This window comes from Sorex araneus, chromosome 6 (genome assembly GCF_027595985.1).
Source record: "Sorex araneus isolate mSorAra2 chromosome 6, mSorAra2.pri, whole genome shotgun sequence".
NCBI lineage: Eukaryota > Metazoa > Chordata > Mammalia > Eulipotyphla > Soricidae > Sorex > Sorex araneus.
Genome location: NC_073307.1, coordinates 102,991,847 through 103,018,023, shown reverse-complemented (window position 1 = coordinate 103,018,023; position 26,177 = coordinate 102,991,847). Strand labels below are relative to the sequence as shown.

The following is a 26,177-nucleotide window of genomic DNA, read 5'->3' as shown; positions in this document are numbered from 1 at the left end:
AATCGAACATGGATCTGCTCTGTGCAAGGCAAGCACCTTTCCCACTGTACTTCACTCTGGCCCCAGAATGTCATTTCTATGTTTGTTACTTCAATATATATTTGATAAAGTAGGCGGGATTTTGTGTCTGTTCTGTGTCTTTTTTGGGCCACATCCCAGTAACACTGAGGGCTTACTTCTGGCTCAGTACTCAGGGCTACCATATGCAGTACCAGAAATGACCCTGAGTTAGCTGCAGTTAAGGCAAGTGCCTTGATCACTGTACTGTCTGCTCTTGAAATATATTTAGTATTCATGGTTGCAGATTTCTCTTTTTTAAGATTTTTGTGTGAATTTATTTATATTCAGGTTCAGTGATTTAAAATTAATTGGTGTCATCTGTAACTTGAATTGCCGTACTATTTTTTGTAGTAAATTTAACTTGTCTTTTAGGAGCCATAGTGATGGTACAGTGTATAGAACATTTGCCTCACATGTGGCTAATCCGGATTCAATCCCTCACACCACATATGGTCTCTGGAACCCTGTCAGAAAGCCCTGAACATTGTTGGGTGTGGCCCCAAAACAAGAAAGAAAGAAATTTGAGTTCTTTTTAAAATTTCTCAGTGTTGACTAGTGCCTTGCATAAAGTAGGAGTAGGTGCTTCACTGTAAATCAATCCAAAGAATGAGCACGCTGGCTCTGAAGGAAAGGAGTCTTTACAAGTCAGATGTGTTTGAAGGTTGACAGTTTTGTTTTACTCTTGGGTGAATTTAGCTCCACTATCACTATCAGGTAGGGATTCTAATGTAATTCAAGCTTTCTTTAATGTCCCTATTACTTTGTTTGTCGCAGAGTTTGATCCAGCATACCACCTGTGGTCCCCTGGCACTGTGCACGAGGAACCAGAGGTGGTGCACAGGGTCAAACCCTGGTTGACTCTGCAAGGCAGACGCCCACCTACTGTACTACCTCTCCTGCCCCTAATGTTCCTGTGTTTGTAGGAAGCTGTCGGCTTTAATTTTGCAGACAGATGACCTGATTTTAAAATAAAAGATCTGGACATTGAATAAATTGCACAGAGATTTGAAGCATCATTGTTAATTTTACAATGCCCAGTGTGGGATTGTATTTTATTCTGGTAGTGATGGATTCAGGGAGTTATAGGTTGGCATATTTAGTAAAATTGCTATGGCCAGATCCTTCTCATTCTCAAGAGCTTAAGAACTCAATTTTTTTTTAAAAAGTGAAGTAAGATGTTTTTATTTAGAAACATTTACTTAGAGAAGGGAGAGAAAAAGAGAGAGTGCCATGTGTTCAAGGAGAAAACAAGCTTCTCTAGTTTAGGAAAAAGCCTAATATACACCTCAGGTCTAGATCCTGGCCAATTTTCAAAACATTCTGAACACTTTTTTTTTGTAGTAAATACTATTTCTAGCTTTAAGCTTCATCTGAATATAATTGCTTCAGGAGACAAACTATAGATAGTAAGTATGTCAGCATTGGTCAGTAATGCTTGATTTATTTTTTCTGTTTTGGGGGCCACATCCAGTGATGCTCAGGGGTTACTCCTGGCTCTGCACTCAGGAATAACTCCTGGTGGTGTTCAGAGGATCACATGTAATGCCAGGGAGTCAACTCGGGTTGGCCACATGCAAGGCAACTGCCCTACCCGCTGTACTATCGCTCCAGTCTCATGCTGGCCAAATTTTACCAGAACTAAATTTATATTTACATCATTAGTTCTTACCATGCTATTTGCTATTTCTATGTGAGATGGGGTTCTTGTGGATTTTTTTGTTTGTTTTGTTTGGTCTTTTGACTCGGGGTTACTCCTGGCTCTACACTCAGGAGTCACTACTGGCAGTGTTCCAGAGACCATATGGGATGCCAGAGATTGAACCTGGGTTTATCCACTGTACTATCATTCTGGCCCTTTATTTTAAAATGAATAGTTCAAGAGCTGTATTTGTGTGTGTTGGATTTTTAGACCTAAGTAGTTCTCTTGTGCTACATGCCTTAATGGCTAGTTCAGGACCTATTTGTGTAAGAGAGCAGAACAGAGTGCTAGTGCATGCTTGTGCTATTTTTGTATGATGGAGAGAAAGAAAAGAGAAAGTATGCCTGTGTTGCCTTGGTTTGGGGACCACACCCCAATGATGCTTGGAGTTGCTCCCAGAGCTCCCACACACAGGTTGCTCTCTAATTCTTTGAGCTGTTTTCCTGACCCCACGTATATTTTAAAAACCTGAAATGTCCTTTTAAACTGAGGACTAGTTGAAATAAAACATTTCTGTAAATGTAATAATTCAGTATTAGTATGCTCTGTGAAATGATCACAATTTCGTCAACACTTGTTATTGTAGACAGTTACAAAGATCTTTTGGTTTTTGTTTGTTTGTTTGGGGCCATGCCCAGCAATGCTCAGAACTTACTCCTAGCTCTTCACTCAGGAGTTACTCCTGATGGTGCTCAGGGAACCATACAGGATGCCAGGGATGGCAAGGATCCCAGGTTGGCCACATGCAAGGCAAATGTCCTACCCACTGTACTATCACTTTAGCCCCTGAAAAAAAAAAAAAATGGTGATTTCTTTTAGGATCCCAGAATTTTTGTTTTGATTTTTGGCCATACCCAATGTTGCTTGGGCTATTCCTGGCTCCGCTCGGGAGTGACTACTGGCAGGGTATGTGGTGCTGGGACTTGAACCAATGTTCGTTCTCTTGCAAAACAAGCATCTTGATTCCTCTACTCTCTCCGACCCTGTTTTTCTTTTCTTGTGGGCAGGGGTTGATAGAAGGAGAGGTTTAACAGGTAGCCCTGCAAACCATTCTCAGCAGTGCTCCCCTGGCTGTGTGAGCTGGAAAGTAAGTCCTCTGTCCCTTCCTAGTGTTTTCCAGGGCATTCGGGCATGTGCTCCATCCTTTTGAGCTGTCTCCCCGGTTGCCCTAAGATCTTACTTTTTCAAATATACAATGGAGCATATAAACTAAGGACACTCTATGTAATATTACATTCCAGTGGTGATCACCTGAACGTTCATACCTTTTGACCCTCTTCCCTGATTTGTGCATTACTTGTCTGTGGCTCCTGCTATTTTTGCCTGTCTTTGAGCTTTGTTGTTATTTTCTGGCTTCAAGGACACCCCAGTAATGCTCAGGGGCTACTCTTGGTGCAGTGTTTAGGATTCACTCCTGGTGGTGCTCAAGAGACAATGACCAGTTGGTGGTAGCGATTGATTCTGGGGCTCCAGCAGGCAAAGCATGTACAGGAGCAGTCTCCCCATTCCTGGTAGTTCTTTTGTAATTTCTGGGGGACCCTCCAGTTCTCCATTGTGCCCATGCCCATTTGTATTTTCATCAGCAGTGCACAGATGTCTCTTTTTCTTAACATTCTTGTCAATTCTTTAGTGACTAATAGGTATGAGGTAATGTATCATGGTAATTTTATTTGTAATTTTTGGGGGCCACATCCAGTGATGGTCAGTTGTTACTCCTGGGTCTCCCCTCAGGCTCTGGGAACCATATAGGATGCCAGAAATCAAACCCAGTTCAGCCACTTGCGAGGAAAGCATCCTACCTGTGTTGTACTAATTCTCTGGTCCCCTCTCAATAATTTAATTTCCATATGTCTTAAGATTGATTACGTTGAGCATCTTTTTATTACCTGTTGACCATCTATGTGCTGCTCTCTTTGATAAAATTGTCTAGAGCCAGGGTGATGACTCAGCCGTGCATGTGCGGAAGACCCCAGAACACCCTCCAGATGTGGCCCTGGTGGCCTCTAGCACCTTATTGCGGGGCCCAAGCATTGAAATGTCTAGCCTAGTTTACCGTTGGCCAGAAGTGAGCACTGTTTGGGAGTCACAAAATGTCCATTAAATGTCTCTACCCTTTTTTTTTTTTTTAATTTTTTTTAATTCTTTATGCTGCCTTTATACATTCAATTTTTTTTTTCTTTTTGGGTCACACCCAGCGATGCTCAGGGGTTACTCCTGGCTCTGCACTCAGGAATTACTCCTGGCGGTGCTTGGGGGACCATATGGGATGCCGGGGATCGAACCCGGGTCGGCCGCATGCAACGCAAACGCCCTACCCGCTGTTCTATCGCTCCGGCCCCCTGTCTCTACCCTTTAAGCTCTACTGCTGAGCCACGTTGCTGGGTCCCTGTGCGCTCGCTCGCTCTCTCTCGCTCTCTCTCGCTCTCTCTCTCTCTCGCTCTCTCTCTCGCTCTCTCTCTCTCTCTCTCTCTCTCTCCCTCTCTCTCTCTCTCTCTCTCCCTTCCTCTCTCTCCCTCTCTCTCTTCCTCCCCTTCCCCTCACCCCCCCTCCCTCCCCCTCCCTCCCTCTCTCTCCATGATGGCTCAGAACTTAGTCCTGGCTCTAGGTTCAGGGATCACTCCTGGGGGACCACTATCACATTAACCCATGTACTTACACTCAGCGTACCCCTTATGTTTTACATCTGATTCTGTATTTGCTGTTGGGTTCTATGTCTTCTTTGGGAGCAAGGGGTGGGGGAACGCCAGAAACAATGGTCAGCAACTGCCCTACTGCCAAAAAATTATGCTTCTGAAATTTCTTGATGTTGATTTTGCACATAGAGCAAGTGATCTGTCATACATGTGTCACTCACAGCAGAAGCCCCCCCTTTTTTGTGTGTGTTCTTTATATATTTTAGTGCAACTCTTAGCAGATATATGACTTGTATATATTTCTCCCATCCTTCACTTTTGATGGTTGCTTTTTGCTGTGTGGAGACGTGAAGTTAATCTAGATCCACTTATTTATTTTTGCTTTTGTGGGCCTTTGACCAAAAAAAAATATGTCACCAAGATTATTATTAAGATAAAAGATGTCAATATTTTTTCCAGGAATTAAATGATTTTTCAGGTATTACTTTCTTTACTTTTGAGTGCATTTTTGGATATGGTTTAAGGTAGTAATTCATTTTCATTCTTTGCTTGTGGTTATCCAGTTTTCCAAGTTTATTTATTGAAAAACTTGTCCTTTGCCATTGTGTAGTTTTGGCTTCTTTGTCATAGACTTAAATAATTGTAATTTTAATTTAAAAATTATTTTGAAATAATTGTTGATACAATTTTATTATCACCAATTATTAGTAAGAAGTTTTGGAAATGTGTGGTATAAACAGTGTAAATTGGGGCTTAATTTTCCTTCTGTGTGTTTGAAATAGCTCACAAGTATTGTATCATTTGTTTGTGGAACTGCAAGATCCTTTCTGGTAAAATTTTAACCCCAAAAGAAAATACCTTCAAGTACACTTTCATTTGTTTTCTTTCCTTTTCTTTTCTTTTCTTTTCTTTTTTTTTCTTTTTGGGTCACACCAGTGCACCCAGGCAGTGCACAGGGGTTACCTCCTGGCTTTGCACTCAGGAGTTACTCCTGGTGGTGCTCAGGGGACCATATGGGATGCTGGGAATCGAACCCGGGTCGGCTGCGTGCAAGGAAAAAGCCCTACCCGCTGTGCTATTGCTCTAGCCCCTCATTTGTTTTCTTTAGAGAAAATTGGTTGTGCTTGAGTAGGTAGTATTCCATTTTTGTGTCATAACTATTAGCATAATTGAAGAAAAGAGTTAATGTATGGATGTAAAGTATTAAGATTAAGTTATAGTCTTGCTTGGATTTTTAAAATTATAGTAGAGATAAGTTTTCAAACTTTTTTTTTTTTTTTTGGCTTTTTGGGTTGCACCTGGCGATGCACAGGGATTACTCCTGGCTCCGTACTCAGGAACCACCCCTGTCGGTGCTCAGGGGACCATATGGAATGCTGGGATTCAAACCCGGGTTGGCCGAGTGCAAGGCAAATGCCCTACCCGCTGTGCTATCACTCCAGCCCCTCAAACTTTTTTTAATTCGACTTTTTTTTCTTGGTCTTTTTCACTGAGATAATTCAGATACTGGTATAAAGAGAATAATCATAGTGGTACTGTCATATATTCTAAGATTCCTTCCTTCCCTCCCTTTTCCCTTCCTCTCTTGGGTTCAATTCCACCTCTTAGAGTGAAAGGCATGAACTTTACTGTTGAGCCACACCCTGGTCTCTTGAAGTATTTTCTACACTTGATCGTCTTTGACTACTTACCCTTCATGGTACCTTTTTAAACAATTTGAAGTGTTTCCCAAAGAGGGTTTGCTGGTCAGTGATTGACATTTTCTCTATCAAAAACATAATTGGGCCAGAGCAATACAGTATGTATGGTGTTCGCCTTGCCACATGGCTGACCTGGGTTTGTTCTCTGGCTCCCCATATAGTCCTGCTAGGAGTGATCCCCAACACAGAACCAGGAGTCAGCCCTGAGCACTGCTGGTTATAGAAAACAAACTAACTCCGTAATCATTAGTTGGTTTTTTTTTATATTCCAAAACAGGGGGGCCATCTGAACATAAGAGGACACATAGTTATAATACAATGTATATACCTTTGTGGGGAGACATACAATTAATTGATTTAATTTTGTTTCATTTGCCAGGAGCCATTCCTGGCAGTGCTCAGGGCTTTCTCCTGTCTCTGTGTTCATAACTCCTGACAGGCTCAGGGGACCACATGGGGTGTTGGGACTGAACCTAGGTCAGCCACATGCAAAGCGAGCTCCCTGCCTGCTGTGCTATTGCTCCAGCTCCTAACATACTGTTTTTCTTTTCCTTTTCTTTTCTTGGTTTTTGGGTCATACTCAGTAGTGCTCACTCCTGGGCAGGGCTTACTCGTCTCTCTGCTCAGGGATCACTCTTGCAGGCTCAAGGGACCACATGAGGTGCCAGAGATTGAACCTGGGTCTGTTGTGTGCAAGGCAAGCACCTTACCCACTGTACTATCTTTCCTGCCTGGCGTACTGGTTTTAAAAGGGATAATTCATTGGATATCTTTTATGATAGGTCATAATGAAGGAGTGTGATTTGTTCAATTCTATCGTCTGATAATGAAAGCTTAAGAAAACTTACTTGTTGGTTAAAGCCTTTTAAAAATATCACCTTAGTTCCTTAAGTGTCCCTATGAGCTGATTGGGTGTGATGAACCACATAGTACTGTATGTACTAGAAGATCCACTTAGGAGTTTTCCTTTCAGTAATTATACATGGGATATTCCATAAAGCGTAGAGCCATTGAGCCTTACAGTGTGGATATTCCCAAAGCTCACACAGTTACTTGCTTTATTTTTTAAATTCTCTGTGATATAGGGTTAGCATCCAGGGTTTTAGGCATAGTGGGAATGAGCCTTACCATGGGACTAGACCCCCAACCTAATCAGTTCACTTTACTATTGGGTATTACCCTATATTGGATTGATATTTCAAGCCTGCAGTGTAATCAAATCAATGTGTTCTGTTTACAAGCATCAAAATTACATCTTAAAAAAAAAAAGTTAAAATACCTTACCATTTAGGATTTCTAAGTATATATTACTAGAGAATGCAAAACAATCACACTACTTCATAAAAAATTCTCATGTACAGAAATTGAGAATGGTGAAAAAAGTACACTTCATTCATTCTTTTGTCCTTCTAGGTTTTGGCACAAATACTAGTGGAACAACTCTTTTTGGAAATAAACCAGGACCTGGGACTCTGGGAACTGGGCTTAGTACAGGATTTGGAACAGGTAATGAAATACACAGTAACATTTAAGAAGTGATACAACTTGACTTTTTAATTGCTGGAACTTAACATCTCGGTCTTTTTGGGGGCGGAAGGTGGGAGCATACCCAGTGATGCTCAGGGCTTCCTCCTGGCTCTGTGCTTAGGGATCACTCCTGGCAGGCTCAGGGGTCCATATCAGATTCCAGGGATTGAACTGGCCTCCACTGCATGCAAGGCAAACTACCTACCTACTGTCCTGTCACACTGACCCCAACACCTCTTTTTTATTTCCACAAATGGTATTTATTAAATATTTCCTGAAGCTGCTATTTACCAGCTTACTTCTACATACTCATTTATATTTTGTGGGCCATACCAGCAGTGCTCAGCCTTACTCCTAGCCTACACTTAGGAATTATTCCTGGCATTGCTCGAGGGACCATATGGGATGCTGGGGATTAAACCCAGTTTGGCTTTGTGCAAGGGAAAGTGGCTACCCATTATACTGCCTACCCATTATACTACCTCAGGCTCTTAATATTGAGCCTGAGCAATAATACAGTGGGTAGAAGCATTTGCTTCCATGTTACCAACCTGGGTTTAATACCTGGCATCCTGTGTGGTCCCCCTAGCACCACCAGGAGTAATTACTGATCCAGAGCCAGGAGCATTGCTGAGTGTGGCCCAAAAAACAAAACAAGAAATTTTTAATGCGAATATATATATATTATATATTCACATATGCATATATATATATGTATGTGTATATGTATATGTGTGTGTATTGCTTTTTGGTCACACCTGGCAATGCTCAGGGGTTCCTCCTGGCTCTACACTCAAGAATTATTCTTGATGGTGCTTGGGGGACCTTATGAGAATGCTGGGGATTGAATCCGGGTCAGTCACGTGCAAGGCAAGCACCTTATCCACTGTACTCTCACTCCGGCCCTAATGCGAATATTTTAAAAGGTTTAACCCTAGTAAGATTTTTTGGGCTAGTTCATCTGTAAAGTAAGAACTATTGTGGGCATATATCTTACTACACCCCTTACATCCTTTTTATTTTTCAAATGTATGCTTATATGAGCTAAAACATAGATACTAAAATATTTGTACATGTATTTGCTATATAAAAATGTTAATTTTTGCTATGCAAAAGAATATATACTGCATTTAGTTTTTAATAGTTTATATTTTAGTAAATAACATAGTCTTGTGCGTGGCTTAGCTGAGTGTTTAGTGTTTATATTTTAGTAAGTAACAGCCTTGTGCTTGGCTTAGCTGAGTTCTTTGATTTGCAAATATTGACACTTAATAATTATCTTTAAGTTCTTCCAGATCTGTTTTACTGTGGATTTGCAGTTAAGAATCCTAGTTATAGTTTTAGTTGCACTGATGCTTGAAACCCACTTTCATGAAGCATTTATTGCATTTGTGATTTTTAGCCAGTTACTGAGTCTTCAAGTTTTCTCATCTGTAAATCTGTAAAAATTTATTTTCAAGTGTTAACTCTTAAATGTCTTATTGTCTATTTATTCATTTTATTCTTTGGATAAAGTAATTCAGCATTATTATTGCTTGATATAGTTAAGGAAACTGAAGCATAGAGAAATCAAGTATTTTCCCTATGATGCGTAGAATGTACTCAGCTCAGTGCCTGGCCGTCAACATTTACCACTGTATTAAGTATTTTGTTCAATGATCATCATGAAGTTTCCAAATATATATTTAAATAACTGACCTCGGGCACAATACTTAAATATTTTCTGGGGTGATTTTTTTCTTTCCTCTCATCTCCATAGCTCTTGGTGCTGGACAGGCATCTTTGTTTGGGAACAACCAACCTAAGATCGGAGGCCCCCTTGGTACAGGAGCCTTTGGGGCCCCTGGATTTAGTGCCACGACAGCAACTTTGGGCTCCGGAGCCCCACAGGCTCCAGTAGGTAAGTGCTAGTCTCTTTAGAAGGCTCCGTTAAGGCTTTTTGGATGTAGTCACAAAGAAATCTTGTGACTTTGAATTCAGTAGTGTGGTGTCTTAGATTAGCATAAAGCACAAATGATAGAGGGAAAGAAAATATAATTGAGACTTGTTAAATACCCTGCAGAACAGCACTAGAGTGCTAGCACTATACTGCATGCCAAATGATAGACTTTTCTTTTTACCCTCACCGATAGTCTTATGTTGAATTTAGGAAGTTTTTATTTTTTTCTTTTGTGATACAGGGACTTGTTACAAGCAAAGCAAGTGCTGGATCTGCCCTGATTTAGGCGAGATAGTGCTTGTTCAGGGTTGGATGGCTGTAGATTGCCCTGGATTTAGGAACTTTACAGAACAGACTTTTAATATTATCTTGCATATAAAGTACTTGCAAAAGCTCAACTACCCCATCAAAAATTGGGGAGAGGAGATGAGCTGCCATACTTCCTCAAAAAAGACTTAAAGATGGCCAATAGGCATATGAAAAAATGTCCATGAGCTTTCACCTCACACTAATAAGAATGGTTTACATTATAAATGGATATGGTGAAAAAGGAACTCATTTACTGCTGGTGGGCCTGTTACCTGGTTCAGCCTCTTTGGAAGACAGTAGGAGATTTCTCAAAAAAATTACTTCAGGGGCTAGAGTGATAGCACAGCAGGTAGGGCATTTGCCTTCACACAGCCGACCCGGGTTCAATTCCCAGCATCCCATATGGTCCCCTGAGCACTGCCAGGAGTTAATTCCTGAGTGCATCAGCCAGGAGTAACCCCTGAGTGCATAAACTAGGAGTAACCCCTGTACGTCGCCAGGTGTGACCCAAAAAGCCAAAAAAAAAAAAAATTCTTCATAAAACTGCCTTACAACCCAGTGATTCCTAGGCATTTATTCCAAGAATACAAAAACATTAATCCAGAAGGACATATGCACACACATTTTTCATTGCAATATTAATTTAAAATAGCATTTGCAGTCAATCCTGTCGCCCAACAGTAGGTGAGCCAATAAAGAAATTACGGTACTTACGCACAATGTAGTACTACTCAGCTGTGAGAAAAGATTTTCAGTGTGGAGCTGGAGTGATAGTACAGCAGGTTGGGCACTTGCCTTGAACATGACTGACCCAGGTTCGATTCCCGACACCTATATGATACCCCAAGCACAGCCAGGAGTAATTCCTGAGTGCAGAGCCAGGAGGAACCTCTGAGCATCTCTTGGTGTGGCCCCCCAAATTTAAAAAACAAAACAAGGGCTGAAGCGATAGTACAGCGGATAGGGCTTTTGCCTTGCACGTGGCTGATCCCAGTTCAAATGCGGCTGGGATTTCCCATATGGTGTCCTCCAGGCACTACCAGGAGTAATTCCTGAGTGCTGAGCCAGGAGTAAACCCTGAGCATCTCTAGGTGTGACACAAAAACAAAAAATAAACAAGTTTTCAGTTTGCTGCAGCTTGGATTGAATTGGACAGCATCATATAAATGAAGTGAGTCAGACAATAAAAGTTATGTACTGGGTGATCTCATTGATACATGAAATATAAACAACAAAGCAGGATTAGACTATCCCTAATGCAAACAAATCCTGAGACATATCAGAAGATCTGGGAACTGAGGAGGCGCGGTTGCCTGAAGGCTTGGGTGCGATGGGAATGGCACTGTGGTGGGTGACCTTGGCACGCTGGGGAAATGATTAGTGCAGCAGCACTGCAAGTAGAAAGTCTTTTCCATACTGTTGTAAGCTATGATACCACATGGGGAAAAAGAGGAAAGAAATGAGTACAGAGTGGACAAGTGTTTCTGTGTTTGTATTTGTGGAGGTGTGAAACTGCTGCTGAAACTTTCATGGCTTTTTTTTTTTTTTTTGCTTTTTTGGGTCACACCTGGCGATGCACAGGGGTTACTCCTGGCTCTGCACTCAGGAATTACCCCTGGCCATGCTCAGGGGACCATATGGGATGCTGGGATTTGAACCCGGGTCGGCAGCATGCAAGGCAAACGCCCTACCCACTGTGCTATCTCTCCAGCCCCTTTCATGGCTTTTTGAAGCATTTATTATCTCAATTATAAAAGAGGGGAAATGAAAAAGCAAGTTTTTTGTCATATAGGTCAGTGAATAGCTAAGACGGCCTGTCCCCTCTTAACCTATTATGTGAGATCCTGGATTTGATCCCTAGCACCACATTAAATGAGTAAATATGTGTATGTTCTCTTGGTTCACAAGTCTGAGTAAATTTGCATTTTCTCCTTAAATATCAACATACAGTGTTATAGTATTTAATGAATATACCTAATTTTTATTTATTTATTTATTTTGCTTTTTTGGGTCACACCTGGCTGTGCTCAGGGGTTATTCCTGGCTCTACACTCAGGAATTACCCCTGGCGGTGCTCGGGGGACCATATGGGATGCTGGGAATTGAACCTGAGTCAGCCACGTGCAAGGCAAACACCCTACCCACTGAGCTATTGCTCCAGCCCTTACACCTGATTTTAAGAAGTCTCTTTTTGTTTGTTTGCTTTTGGTTTTGTGGCCACACCTGGCTGTGCTCAGGGGTTACTCCTGGTTCTTGCATTCAGGAATCTCTGTGTGGTTTTTGGAGGGCAGAGGGGGGATCACCATAAGGAATGCTGGGGATCAAACTTGGGTCAACTAGTATGTCAGGCAAGCACCCTACCCATGTACTATCTCTCCAGCCCCTTCATTTGAATTCTTACTATATTTTGGTTTCAGCCTGAATTTTAAGCATTTGTAAAGGAATGAGTATTCTTTAAAATTAGTTATATTAGTTGTCTTTTAATCAGTATTTTTTAATACTATATCTTACAAAGCAGCTTCTTTATTAAAAGTGCAATGCAAAGTTGTGTGGAGTTTTTCATTTTTACTATGTACTACTTATAGATCATTTTTCCTGTCTAAAATTCTCTATGAATATTCTTTTATTTGTTACACTTTGAAAAAAATACAATAAAAATGAAAGAAATTTCCATTTGAATTTCACTTAAAACAAGTATTAAATTAATAAATGTATAAGGACATTTTAACAGTCCTTGTCAATATGCTCTTTTTATATTTTTAGTATACTTTTTTATTTTGTTTAGGGGCCACACCCAGCTGTGCTCAGGGCTGTCTCTGTGCTCTGGGGTCACTCTTGGCAGTGCTGGGTGACCAAATATGGTGCCCAGAATTAAACGGGTCAGCCACATGTGAAACAAAGATCCTCACCCTCTGTGCTCTCTCCTGACCCCAACATACATATGTTCTGGGATTTTTATTTCTTATTTTTATAGTCAAGCTGTTTCTGTTTTAGTCATTTCACCTGACCATCTTGATGTGTATCTTTTATTTCATGCTGGCTTGGAGCCACACCTGGTGGTGCTCAGGGACTCCTTCCAAGTGCCTTGCTTGGGCAGTGGTGCTTGGCCTTACTCTGGGCAGTGAGACGAACCCCTTGTCTCCCACAAGCAGAGCATGGCACTAGCCCTTTGAGCTACCTCCCCGGCCTACTCAGCAGTTTTAGAATTGTTAACTTACGTTTAATATAGTTTCTAGACTTGCTTTATAGTTTAAGTGCTTGGACTAAATTTCTATAGTTGAAATTATTAGGTTAAATGAAGTGTTCTTTTGTTTTGGGTTTCTTGTTTTGTTTTTGCTTTTTTGGTGGTGGTGGGTGTGACACCCACCATATTCAGGAATTACTCCTAGCTCTGCACTCAAGAATTTCTCCTGGCGGCACCTGGGGGACCATACAGGATGCTGGGAGTTGAACTTGGGTGAGCCACTTTCAAGGCAAATCCCCTACCTGCTGTACTATTGCTCCCGAGGAAAACAGTGTTTTTCAGATACTCTTTTGAAAAATTAAACCAGTTTGTCACAATTAGTGAGACTTTTTTTCATAGTTGTGCTTCAGTATTAGTACTCATAAAAATACTTCCCTTAAAGATGTTTTAATATATGTGTCTTTGACTAGTAACAATATGTAGCTAAGTAACATGTTTTCTTATGAAATATGACTTGCATTGTTTTCATTAGCCATTTTTTATTCATTTTCTTTATTGGTCTCTACCATTTGATTAATAAGTTTGAAGTCTGTATCTGCAAAGAGTATTGATTTCTTTTGCTATAAATGCATTGGATTCCTTCATTGATCCCTTCTTTTCTTTTTTTTCCTTAAAAAAGCTTTGACAGATCCAAATGCATCTGCCGCTCAGCAGGCCGTTCTCCAGCAGCACATCAACAGCCTGACGTACTCGCCTTTTGGAGACTCTCCGCTGTTCCGCAATCCCATGTCAGACCCAAAGAAGAAAGAAGAGGTAAATTTTGTTGTGGAGTGGCCCTGGAATTTTGGGTGGTGAAGATGCCTTCCTTAACAACCAAAGCCCTATAATTCTGTAATCCTGTAGACTAGTGATGGCTTTAATTTTGGGGTGTAAGGGGCATTGGGGCCACACTCAAGTGCTTAGTGCTTAGTCCTGGCTTTGAACTCAGTGGTTACTCCTGGTGCTGGGGATTGAATCCTGGGTCAGTGTGTGCAAGGTAAGCGCCCTACCCCCTGTACAGGCTCTGCAGCCCCAATAAGTCATCGATTTTAGAAGTGGTAAAGAATGCTGTAAAATTCTCAGAGCAAGAGACACTAAATGCAGAATGTAAATTCTGTGTAGACTAAGCAAACTTATGTCTTAAGTTTTTCAGACATATACTTTTTGTATGTTTGAGAGGAGAGTTTCCAAGCAGTGTTCTGGGCACCCAAGGGCCTTCCCAGCAATACTTCCAACCAGATACTATGCTTTTAACTAGGCAGGGATGCATTGCTGTATTTGGGTGGCTGCATGAGAGTGAAAAGAGCATTTGGCTGGAAATGTCCTAAAATAAAGCAGGCTTTGTTCTCATATTTTGCAGTGCTAGGGATCAGACTAATGCAAGGCCAGTTCTCTACCGCCAAACCACATCCTCTATTATATCCTTTATTTTTGTTGTTTTGGGAGGCCACACACAGCAGCTTAGGGGCTCCTCTTGTGCTTAGAGGACACTCCTTTCTGTGCTTAGGGGACACTTGTTGGTGCTCAGGGAATCATAGTGGTCCTGGAAGAATTGTACCATCAATGTTGACCTCAGGATGCAGAGCAGGCGTCTAAACCTTAGTACGATTTCTCCAGCCCTCCCTGTGCTTATGTTATGTTTGAGTAATATAAGGCTCAGAGAGACTGATAGTCATCTCTCAGTTCCACACACATGATTATGATATATCAAGGTACCACACCTCACCACTACCAAAGTCCTCGTGACAATTTGCAGAAATCTTGAGGTTCAAATTTATCTTTTGCTGACTGTGATGTGGATTAAAATGCTCAGGGATCACTCCTGGCTGACTTGGGAGACCTTATCAATGCCAGAGATTGAACCTGGGTCAGCCTTCTGCAATCACGTGCTATCTAGATGGCCTCTATTTAATCCTTCTTTTATAACTTAAAATTTATGGGGCATAGATTGGACCATGAGATATGGTTGGACATGTCTTTTTGTGCATATCTGAATCTTCTCATCTATAACATGGGAATAATGATATTGTTCAGTATAGGAATTAGATGAGATAATGCATTCTTGGCTTATTTTAAGTAAGTTGCTTAGTATGCAGAAATTACTATTAATCTTATACCTTCCTCACCTGGCTTCTAATATTACCACATGACTGGTGAGTAGCAAAACATGAATTTAGGACCAGAGAGATAACACTGAATTTAAGGCAATCTGCCTTTCATATGTCTGATGCTGGTTTAATTTCTTATACCACATATGGTTCCACATGGTCACATATGGATAACTCTTGTCAGGAGTTATCCCTGAGCACAGAGCCAGGAGTAAGTCTTGAACATCACCAGGGGTCCCCAATCTTCGCCCCCCTCCAAAATAAAAGAAAACAACAAAGATGGATTTAGATTGCTGTGTAAATGTAAGAGGTGGTTAGATGAAAATTATATGTTACTCATGTAGCAATTTTTTAGGTGCATAATCATATGCGTGTTACTTTATTCAGCAATGAATGAATATAAATAAGAATTCTGCAAGCTTGCTGTCTTCTGACGAAGATCACATTTGTTTAATCAAATTTGCTCTAGCTTGGTTCAGTTAATGTTCAGTAACAGAAAACTGCCCGTCAGATGATGAGCGGGGGAAGCGAAAGGTGTTTGTATAGTGAGGGATCACCAGCCATAGGAAGGACCGAAGCGCTGACATGTGCTGTGACCTGGGAAACTGCTGACAGACACACAGAAGGCTGTAGGATTCCGTTTATTCAGTGTCTACCATTCGTGAATTCCTAGACACAGAAAATAGTCATGATTGCCAGGAGCTAGAGGGGAAAATGGGAGGTACAGGGTTTCTTTTTTGTGTGAGTAGAATGTTTGTCAGTGATAATAGTTGTACATGGTCTTAGAGATATGCTATAAACAGCTGAATTGTATATGTTAAAAACAATGTTGAATTTAATGTGAGGATTTTAATAAATTTTATTAGATTAATTTTATTGTTATTGAAGGGGTGGCACATTAGGCAGTACTTAAAAACTATTTCTGGTTCTGTTCTCTGAGGATTAGCCTTTAAAATTTCAGTTTGACTCGAATAATTTGTAATTTCCTCAAGTATCAGATGATATAACTTAAGGGTTTTGTTTGTTTTTCAGTGCTGTGGGAGCCATACCCAGTGGTGCTGGGCAAGTGGGTGAGGTTATGTGCTTTACCTGCACCGTTAGCCTCCCCTTTGTCTTAGAAAGCAAAATACTGAAGGCTATTCTCATTGAAGATAAAGATAAAGGAACAGGGGGAAAAAAAAGATAAATGCACAGGCTTTTTTTTTTTTTTTTCCTTTTTGGGTCACACCTGGCAATGCACAGGGGTTACTCCTGGCTCTATACTCAGGAATTACTCCTAGTGGTGCTCAGGGGACCATATGGGATGCTGGGAATCGAACCTAGGTCGGCCGCGTGCAAGGCAAACGCCCTACCTGCTGTGCTATTGCTCCAGCTCCAACACAGGCTGTATTGTTAGTATATTTTGATTTACTTAAAACTTCAAATGTTTTCAAAACTTCTCAATTGCATTTTCTATTTTCTTTTTGTTTGTAACGTGGGTTTTGTGGGGGGTTTTTGGGTCCCCATCTGCCAGTGCTGGGGACTCCTTTCTCCCACCTCTGTGCTTAAGGGATGTGCCAGTGGTGTCTAAGTGACCCTGTAGTGCACCTGTAGGTCTCCTGCATGCCGTGCTTGCACTCAGCCCTTTAGTCTATCTCTCAGGTCCCATTTTATTTGCTTTTTCTTTCTCTTTTCTTCACTTGGTGGTGCTCAGAACTTAACTTCTGGCTTTGTGCTCAGGATCACACCCGGTGGAACTTGGGATACCACAAAGGGGGGCTAGGAATCAAACCTAAGTCATCAGTTGCATGCAAGGCAAATACCCTACCTGCTGTACTGTCTTTCAGCTGTATTTTTTTCTTTTAAAAGTGGGTGGTGCTGGGGCCAGAGCAATAGTACAGCGGGTTGGGTGATTGCCTTGCACGTGGCCAACCTGGGTTCGATCCTGGGCATTCCATATCGTCCCCCAAGCACCACCAGGATTAATTCCCGAGTGCTGAGCCACGAGTAATGCCTCAACATCGTCGGGTGTGACCCAAAAAAGAAAAAAAATAAAAAATAAGTTATCCAGGGGCTGGAGTGATTGCACAGTGGGTAGGGCTTTGGCCTTGCACATGGCTGATCCATGTTCCATTCCCAGCATCCCATATGGTCCCCTCAGCACCACCAGGAGTAATTCCTGAGTGCATGAGCCAGGAGTAACCCTTGTTCATTGCTGGGTGTGACCCAAAAAGAAAAAAAAAAGTTATCCAGGGACTCAGGGACTAGAATGACAGTACAGGGGTTAGGTTCTTGCCTTGCGTAGAGCTGACCCAAATTTGATCCCTGGTATCCCTTATGCTCCCCCAGTACCACCAGGAGTAATTCCTGAGTGCATAGCCAGGGATTACCGCTGAGCATCACCAGTGTAGCACCAAGACAACAAAAATAAGCCATAGAAACTTGTCTGAAATGTAGACTAGAGAGAGTACTGAAAGTTAAAGAGAAATGAAGACAGGTTTCGGGCAGAGTGGTATGAGGTTAAAGCACATGCCTTGCATGCAACCTGCTCTGCATCAGTCCTCAGCACCACATGGTTCCCCAAACATCCCCAGTGGCTTTGGAGGTTCTCATGTCGTTGTGTGGTTGGGGTAATTCTCAGACCCTTGCAGTGAAGCTCTGGCCTATTTGGGCAGGAGGAGACTTCCTAAGACTCTTGAGCACTGCTTGGGAGGTCCCACCCCGTCTCCCTACCACCCCAAATGGAAACAGTTCCTTTAGCATTCAAATGCATATCTAGAAATTAAATGCTGATATCTTTGTTCTCTGGGAATTGACTCTTAAAGAAATTAGCAGGTGAATGAATGGCAAGGTTGACATTTGAGATAGGTCCTCTCATTTTAACTTCCCTTGATGTTTTTGTTTTCCAGCGATTGAAACCAACAAATCCAGCAGCCCAGAAGGCACTGACTACACCCACTCACTATAAGCTGACACCCCGCCCTGCCACCAGAGTTCGACCAAAAGCCTTACAAACCACAGGCTCAGCCAAGTCACAGCTTTTTGATGGACTGGATGATGATGAACCATCCTTAGCTAATGGAGCATTCATGCCCAAGTGAGTTTATTTTTGTTAGTATATGATAAATGTGAGATGTTACTGTAAACTAAAAACATATAATACTGACTTATAAATGTACTGGAAATTTAGTTGTTCTTTATCTTTTGTTTTTGGTCCATAACCTGGCAGTGGCTATGAGCCGCTTCTGGCTCAGGCCTCAGGTGTTGCTCCTGGTGGTGCTCAGAGGGGGCCCCTTGGTGTTTGAATATGGGCCTCTTACAAGCAGAGTATGTATTCCAGTTTGTTGAGCTATCCCGCTGGCCCCTGAACAGCAGATGTTACTGGCCTTATTTTGTCAGCCATACCTGGCACTGCTCAGATCCAGGACCACTCTCAGCAGTTTTGGGATAAAGGATATCTCAACTTTTTTTTTTTTTTTTTGTGGATCAAACCCAGGGCATTTAAATATGCAAGGCATGTGTTCAACTGCTTGAGCCACATTCAAGGTCCCTTTTTTGATGTAAAATTTAGCATTTTATCATGTGCTTATTTTTTTAATTGAATCACCATCATACGGTTATAAAGCTCTCATGATCAGGTTTCAGTCGTACAGTGTTCCAGTACCCATCCCTCTAGCAGTGTACATTTCCTACCACAAATATCCCTAGTATGCCTCCTGCCACCACCACCCCCAGCCTGCCTCTGTGGCAGACACTTCTTTATCTCTCCTTCTACTCTTGGACATTATGGTTTGCAATGTAGATAATGAGAGGCCATCATGGTAGGTCCTTTACCCACTTTCAGCACACATCTCCCATCCAGAGCAATCTCTTCTAACTGTCATAATGGTCCCTTCTCTATCCCAACTGCCTTTTCCCCCAGCCCTTGAGGCAGGCTTCCAACCATGGACCAATCTTCTGGCCCTTGTTTCTACTGTTTCATGCGCTTATTAATGAATGAAATGTTTTTTCTCCTTTTGTTTCTGCTTTGGTTTGAGTTTGGGTTTGGGTTTTTGGGGCACACCTAGTGGTACTAGGGCTTACTCCTGGATCTGTGCTCAGGGATCACTTTTGGCATGGGGGACCATATGGGTGACTGGGGATCAATCCCAGCTTGCCATGTGCAAGCCAATGCCTTATCCACTGTACTATTGCAAACATGACTGATTATTTGCGTTTGCAAATTGAAATTGTTTGGTCATTTGTAGATACTTAAAGGTGAACACCATAAGCACCCTTTTTGGTTCCAGTTTTTTTCTTTTCTAATTATAGGCAACATGATTTACAATATTGAAGATGGCATTGTTTTGTGCATAATGATTCCAGTTTTTAAGATGATTTCTGTGTGATGTAACTATGTACCTAATTTCTTGTTCTCTGCTTACAGGAAGAGCATCAAAAAGTTGGTTTTGAAAAACCTTAACAATAGCAATCTCTTTTCTCCTGTTAATCGAGATTCAGAAGATTTAGCTTCACCATCTGATTATCCAGAAAATGGAGAGAGGTAAACTAAATTGTGTTACGGAGTCTTTCTTTCTTTTCTTCTTCCTCTCTCCTTTCTTTCACCCTTTCCTCTTTCCCACTTCTTACTCCCTCCCTCCCTTCCTTCTTCCTTCCTTCATGACTAAGTTTAAGTGTAAAAAAGAGGAATTAATGTTATATACACTAATTCCTAATAGTTTGATATTTATTCATACTTTATTAAAGATACAATATTCTTAGATATATATTAGAGATTACACATGAGGGATATTCTGTAACCTGCTTTTTATAAATACCTTTTTCATATCAATTCTTTTTTCAATTTTTTTTTTCATATCAGTTTTTTTTTGAAAGGTACAAAGTTCTCAGGTTTATATGTCTGTTATACAATATTCAAACACCCATCCCTTCACCAGTGCCCATATTCCACCACCAGAAACCCCAGTATACCCCCCGCCCCCACTCCCCACCCCCTACTGTATAACTAATGAATTTCACTTCATTTTTTCTTTACCTTGATTACATTCCATAATTCAACACAAAACTCACTATAGTTGTTGGAGTTTCCAACCAAGAGAGACAGACCTACTACATTTGATAATTAGTTTTCCATTGCCGGAAATGAAGAGATATGTAGCCCCACTGCTACAAGTACATAACTCTCTCTCTTTTTTTTTTCCTTTTTCCTTTTCCCTTTTTTTTTCTTTTTCCCCCTCATCCCCCTTCCCGCGCCTCATAGTGTGGTGTATGCCACGCCGCGTCGGCCAGCGTGGGGCTTTTGCTTAGTTCACAGTCCAGAGAGGTGGCTGCTACATTAAAAACCTTCAAAATTTCAACAAAAACTTACTGTTATTATTTGGAGTTTCCCCCCCAAGTCAGACCTGTTCAAAAGGAACTGTTTTACATTGCTGGCAATTATAAATGTTAAGTTGCGTCCGCGCGGTTTTGGATTTCTGTATAAAGTCCAGGGAAAATTCTGACAGAAATTACATAGCCCAGCTCACAGTCCCAGTGCATTGCTGTAAGAAGTCTCTGAATTCAAAGTCTTTAGGCGCAGAGGGTCCGATTCGAGCTCAGCAGCTCCGGATTTATCTGGGCCAAGGGCGTGCCGGTTACGCCCCCTTCCCATGAGTTCCTGGGAGCCCCAAAAGTAAAAACCGAATACCTCTGGGTTTGGAATCACAGAAGATGGCGCCTGCCACGTGGGTGCCGCCAGGCCGCCGCTTTCCATGCAGGAAGACAGGGTGGGGAGGAAAAAAATCCACCCCCGCAGCACAGAGTTGTAGCCCAGTTCGCAGTCCCAGTGCATTGCTATCGGATGCTGCGCTGGATGCCCGAATGTGTTACATCTCTGGAATCAAAGTCTTTAGGCGCAGAGGGTCCCCATATCAGTTTTAACACTTTGATGCTGATGTATGTGTACCAACAGTGGCTCACACTTGGATGGGCATAAATTAACACAAATCACAGTGCCCATGCCAGTTTGCTAATAACTCAGTATCCATTGTGAATGTAAGCGGGTTCTGTCATTTCTCTGTTGGTGTCAGACATCCTCAGATAAAATTCTAGTTTGAGGGCCAGGAAAATAGTTTAAAGGACTGGAGTTCATGCTTTTCCTATGGGCTCTCTGGGTTCAGTTCCTGGCACCCCGTGATCTCCTGAATACGGAATGACACCCAACCAAAGTTGGTTTTGACCCAAAGGAAGACCAGATTCTAGGTTTCTGTTTTTTGTTTTTTTTTTTTTTTTTTTTTTTTTTTTTTTTTTTGTGGGGTGCACACCTGACTATGCTCAGGGGTTACTTTTGGCTCTACGTGCAGGGATGACTCCTCATGGGCAGGGGTCATATGGGGTGCCGCAGATCAAACCCAGATCAGCTGCCTGCAAGGCAAGCTCCCTACCCTCTGTTCTATCACTCCAGCCTCACCTCCCTCTTTTTAAAAACTGTTTTCTGCTACCTTGCTGATTGTACTCAGAATCTAAGTTTTTCCTTTTTCTTTCCTGTAAATTCAACATTAATCATTTGACCTCACATAGAGCACCCCACTTTCTTGTTCCTCTTTCCCTTCATTGTTGTATTGACCGAGGATCACCCAGACTCAGCGCTGGTACTCAGCCAGGGTCACACTCTCTAGTTCTGGTGCTTCACACGCTCTTGACGGTAGTAGTCGCTGGGGATCCAAGGTAAAAAGGTAGAGCCAAGCAGCAGAAACTGTCGGAACTCAATTCAGTGCTTGCAGTAGTACCAGGGATAAAACTTGTGGCATTATACTTATAAATCAGGCATTGTAAGCCACTGAGCTATCCTGTGGACTCCCCCTCCCCTTCTTTTTTAAATTGAAAATTGATCTCCAATCTATACATTCCTGAAAATGAATTAAATGCTGGAATCTATAGCCACAGTTGAAGGATTAAAAATGTCCTGTCTCCAACACTAAAAAGGTTTTGCTCCTTGGGCAAGTTACTTAATTTTTCTGGATACATTTTCTTTACTATGAAATAGAGTGAATGATAGTCACCAGTTTTGCGGGATTACGCTATTAAATGAATGTTTAGTATGTAATAGTACATAGAACCATAGCAGACACAAGGTTTAGACAAGGGTTAACTTATGGTCACTGCTACTAATCATATGCTGATGATATTTTCATTTTCCTTTTCAGGTTTAATTTCCTGAACAAACCTGTTGATGAGAATCATCAGCAGGATGGAGATGATGATTCTCTTGTATCACGTTTTTATACTAACCCTATTGCCAAACCCATTCCTCAAACCCCGGAGAGTGCTGGAAACAAGCACAACAGCAGTGGCAGTGTGGACGATACCATAGTTGCATTGAATATGCGTGCTGCCTTACGAAATGGACTGGAAGGAAGCAGTGAAGAGACCTCTTTCCATGAGGAGTCACTGCAGGATGACCGAGACGAAATAGAAAATAATAGTTACCACATGCATCCAGCAGGTCAGATTCAGATTGGCTTTGTGGGTCATTTCTTAATAGTCATTCGAAACTTTGACCTAGTAGAAGTCAGTTATCTGAACTTCTCTATGTTTTTATTGTTTTACAGAGAAGTTGCCATTTAAATACTTTGAAGTTCTGTGGATTCTCAAGTATTTTGTATCATTGGAGCAATCAGCAACAATTTTATATTTTCTGTTTCTTTGCCATAGGTATTATTCTTACCAAAGTTGGTTACTATACTATTCCATCTATGGATGACCTTGCTAAAATTACCAATGATAAAGGAGAATGCATTGTTTCTGACTTCACCATTGGTCGTAAAGGTTAGTGAGCATAAGAGTTTATAAAATTTGCACCTTATTTTGCTTTTTTGTTTTATTGGTGGGGGGCGGGAGGTGTGGCGCATACTCACTATGTTCCCATTTACTCCTGCTTAAACACTCCTTGAGGTGCTTAGAGGACCATGTGAAGTGCTGGGGATTAACCCAGGTTGGCTGCTTGCAAGGCAAGCACCTACCCTGCAGGACTGTCTCTGGCTCCCCTGCACTTTATTTTCATAATTTGTAAAGGAAACTCTTTACAAGTGTTTTTTCCCTGCATGTGGACTGACTTTAACAAGTAGCAAACCAAGAAAGAGCAGAATCATATAAGTTGCAATTACTCTGACTTGTTACAGTTTTCCCAACAACAACAAAATAGTAAGAAGAGAGAAGTACTAAATAAGAACAGTTGAGTAGCTAACAGATGGGTAATGCTTAGGTATCAAATTACTAAATAGATAAAGTTTGGAATAAATGATTTCATCTTGCCATATTTTATGAATAAAACAAGCAGACTAAGGTAGGAGAGATGGCTCAGAGAACTAGTGCACATACTTGGCGTGCAGGAGGTCGGGTTCAGTTGCCAGCATCACATTGTTCCCTGAGTAGCTCGACCAGGTGTAAGCAGTCAGATTGGCTGAAAATGTCACCCCAAAATGAGATGAACAAAACTTGCTTACAAAAATGTGAGAGGAGTGAAAGGAAATGTAGTCAGGAAAAGATACGGGCTACTCCATAGTGGAAATAAGCAAAGAGATGGAGAGACAAGCAAGTGGGATACATGTCAGGGGAGAGTACAGACTTGAAGATGGAGCCCAAACCCAGATATCTAACATATACTTCTGGGTAGGTGCCAAGGGTTACTAATGTACATGCTAATAGAAGATGTAAGGATGCTCTTTGGGTGAGGGAGGTGGTTCAGAGGACTGGGGCACATGCCTCACATGTGGAAGCCCTAGAGGTGAGTCCTGCTACTGGACTGGAGCAGTAGCACAGCGGGCAGGGCATTTGCCTTCCACATGGCCGACCCGGGTTCGATTCCTCCATCCCTCTCGGAGAGCCCAGCAAGCTACCGAGAGTAACCCACCGCCCGGCAGAGCCTGGCAAGCTCCCCGTGGCATATTTGATATGCCAAAAACAGTAACAAGTCTCACAATGGAGATGTTACTGGTGCCTGCTCAAGCAAATTGAAGAAAGGGGGAATGACAGTGATACCCCTCCCACCTGACCCCTACCTGGACCCACCACTTCCTGCAGTGCTGCTGCATAGTTTCTTAAGCTTGGTTTCCTTGGTATCCCTGGCGACTCAAACACTGCTGGACCCAACTGGCACTCAGTTGAGTGCTGCTAGCAATTACCTCTGGACCCCAAAACACCAGCTTGGGAGATGCCCCTGAAAATGCTTTTTGAAAATAGTGTAAGTGATATGAAAATGCAGATATTGGGCCAGAGAGTACAGCAGATAGGGAAAGCTTCCCCGTACATGACTGACCCAGGCTTTATCCCCAGCATCCTATATGGTCCTTGTGTACTGCCAGCAGTAATTCCTGAGGGCAGAGTCAGGAGTCACCTCTGAACATCACTAAGTCTGACTCAAAAACAAACAAAACCCCAAAAATGCAGGTATTTAACCAGATAACAGTGTAGACTTAGATAATCATCTGCTAAATCTTACTGCAGAAGTAATCTTTTTCAAGGTATTACCTGGTGATTTAAAGTATTAACTGATTAAATTTTCAAGCTGCTTGTTCTTTTGACTATATACTGAAAATGCAAAGTAGGTTTTTGTCCTCATGTAGAATGAGTTAAAATATTTAAACTGTTTACTCTTCGCTTTTAGGTTATGGTTCAATCTATTTTGAAGGAGATGTGAACTTGACAAATCTAAATTTGGATGATATTGTACATATCCGAAGGAAAGAAGTGATTGTATACTTAGATGATAACCAAAAACCACCTGTGGGTGAAGGACTAAACAGGTATGAATTTACTTTATATATTTAGAAAGTAACTGAATCAAAATAATCTTCTGTAGACAGATGATTTCATGTTATTTACGTTAATCTGCAACTTCCTATTTTGCCTTGCTGGACAGTAATTTTTTTTTTAACTTTTTATTAAATCACCATGTAGAAAGTTACAAAGTTCTCAGGTTTATGTCTCAGTTATACAATATTCAGACACCATCCCTTCACCAGTGCCCATATTCCACCACCAAAAACCCCAGTATACCCCCCGCCCCCACCCCCTACCCCCTACTGTATAACTAATGAATTTCACTTCATTTTCTCTTTACCTTGATTACATTCCATAATTCAACACAAAACTCACTATAGTTGTTGGAGTTTCCACCCAAGAGAGACAGACCTACTACTAAGGAAGCATTTGATAATTAGTTTTCCATTGCTGGAAATGAAGAGATATGTAGCCCCACTGCTACAAGTACATAACTTTTTTTTTTCCTTTTTCCTTTTCCCTTTTTTTACCCCCTCATCCCCCTTCCCGCGCCTCATAGTGTGGTGTACGCCACGCCACGTCGGCCAACGTGGGGCTTTTGCTTAGTTCACAGTCCAGAGAGGTGGCTGCTACACTAATAACCTTCAATATTTCAACAAAAACTTACTGTTATTATTTGGAGTTTCCCCCCCCCCAAGTCAGACCTGTTCAAAAAAGGAACCGTTTCACATTGCTGAGAATTATAAACGTTAAGTCGCGCGGACGCAGTCGTGTCCGCACAGTTTTGGATTTCTGTATAAAGTCCAGGGAAAATTCTGCCAGAAATTGCATAGCCCAGCTCACAGTCCCAGTGCATTGCTGTAAGAAGTCTCTGGAAACAGTCTTTAGGCGCAGAGGGCCCGCTTCACGCTCAGCAGCTCTGGATTTATCTGGGCTGAGGGCGTGCCGGTTACGCCCCCTTGCCATGAGTTCCTGGGAGCCCCAAGTGTGAAAATCGAATACCTCTGGATTTGGAGTCTTAGAAGATGGTGCCTGCCATGTGGGTGCCGCCAAGCCGCTGTTTTCCGTGCAGGAAGACAGGGTGGGGAGGAAAAAATCCACCCCCGGGCAGCACAGAGTTGTAGCCCAGTTCGCAGTTCCAGTGCATTGCTATTAGATGCTGCGCTGGATGGCCGAATGTGTTAGATCTCTGGAATCAAAGTCTTTAGGCGCAGAGGGTCCGCTTCACGCTCAGCTCCGGA

The 26,177-nt window shown here is 41.9% G+C and overlaps 1 protein-coding gene and 1 non-coding gene across 5 annotated transcripts in view; one reads left to right on the top strand and one right to left on the bottom strand.

The window, feature by feature from the left end:
- The window catches only part of NUP98 (nucleoporin 98 and 96 precursor), a 92,798-nt gene that overhangs the window by 30,198 nt on the left and 36,423 nt on the right, over positions 1–26,177 (top strand). For all 4 annotated transcript variants that reach the window (XM_055141848.1, XM_055141847.1, XM_055141845.1 and 1 more), the window contains exons 11-18: positions 7,506–7,598; positions 9,379–9,519; positions 13,731–13,864; positions 18,087–18,274; positions 19,604–19,720; positions 22,362–22,660; positions 22,870–22,983; positions 24,821–24,959. In XM_055141848.1, coding sequence (XP_054997823.1) covers positions 7,506–7,598; positions 9,379–9,519; positions 13,731–13,864; positions 18,087–18,274; positions 19,604–19,720; positions 22,362–22,660; positions 22,870–22,983; positions 24,821–24,959 — 1,225 coding nt within the window. The remainder of the gene's footprint in view (positions 1–7,505; positions 7,599–9,378; positions 9,520–13,730; positions 13,865–18,086; positions 18,275–19,603; positions 19,721–22,361; positions 22,661–22,869; positions 22,984–24,820; positions 24,960–26,177) is intronic.
- Positions 4,496–4,633, bottom strand: LOC129406360 (U11 spliceosomal RNA). Its single transcript, XR_008630964.1, has one exon. It is a non-coding gene; the product is annotated as a U11 spliceosomal RNA (small nuclear RNA).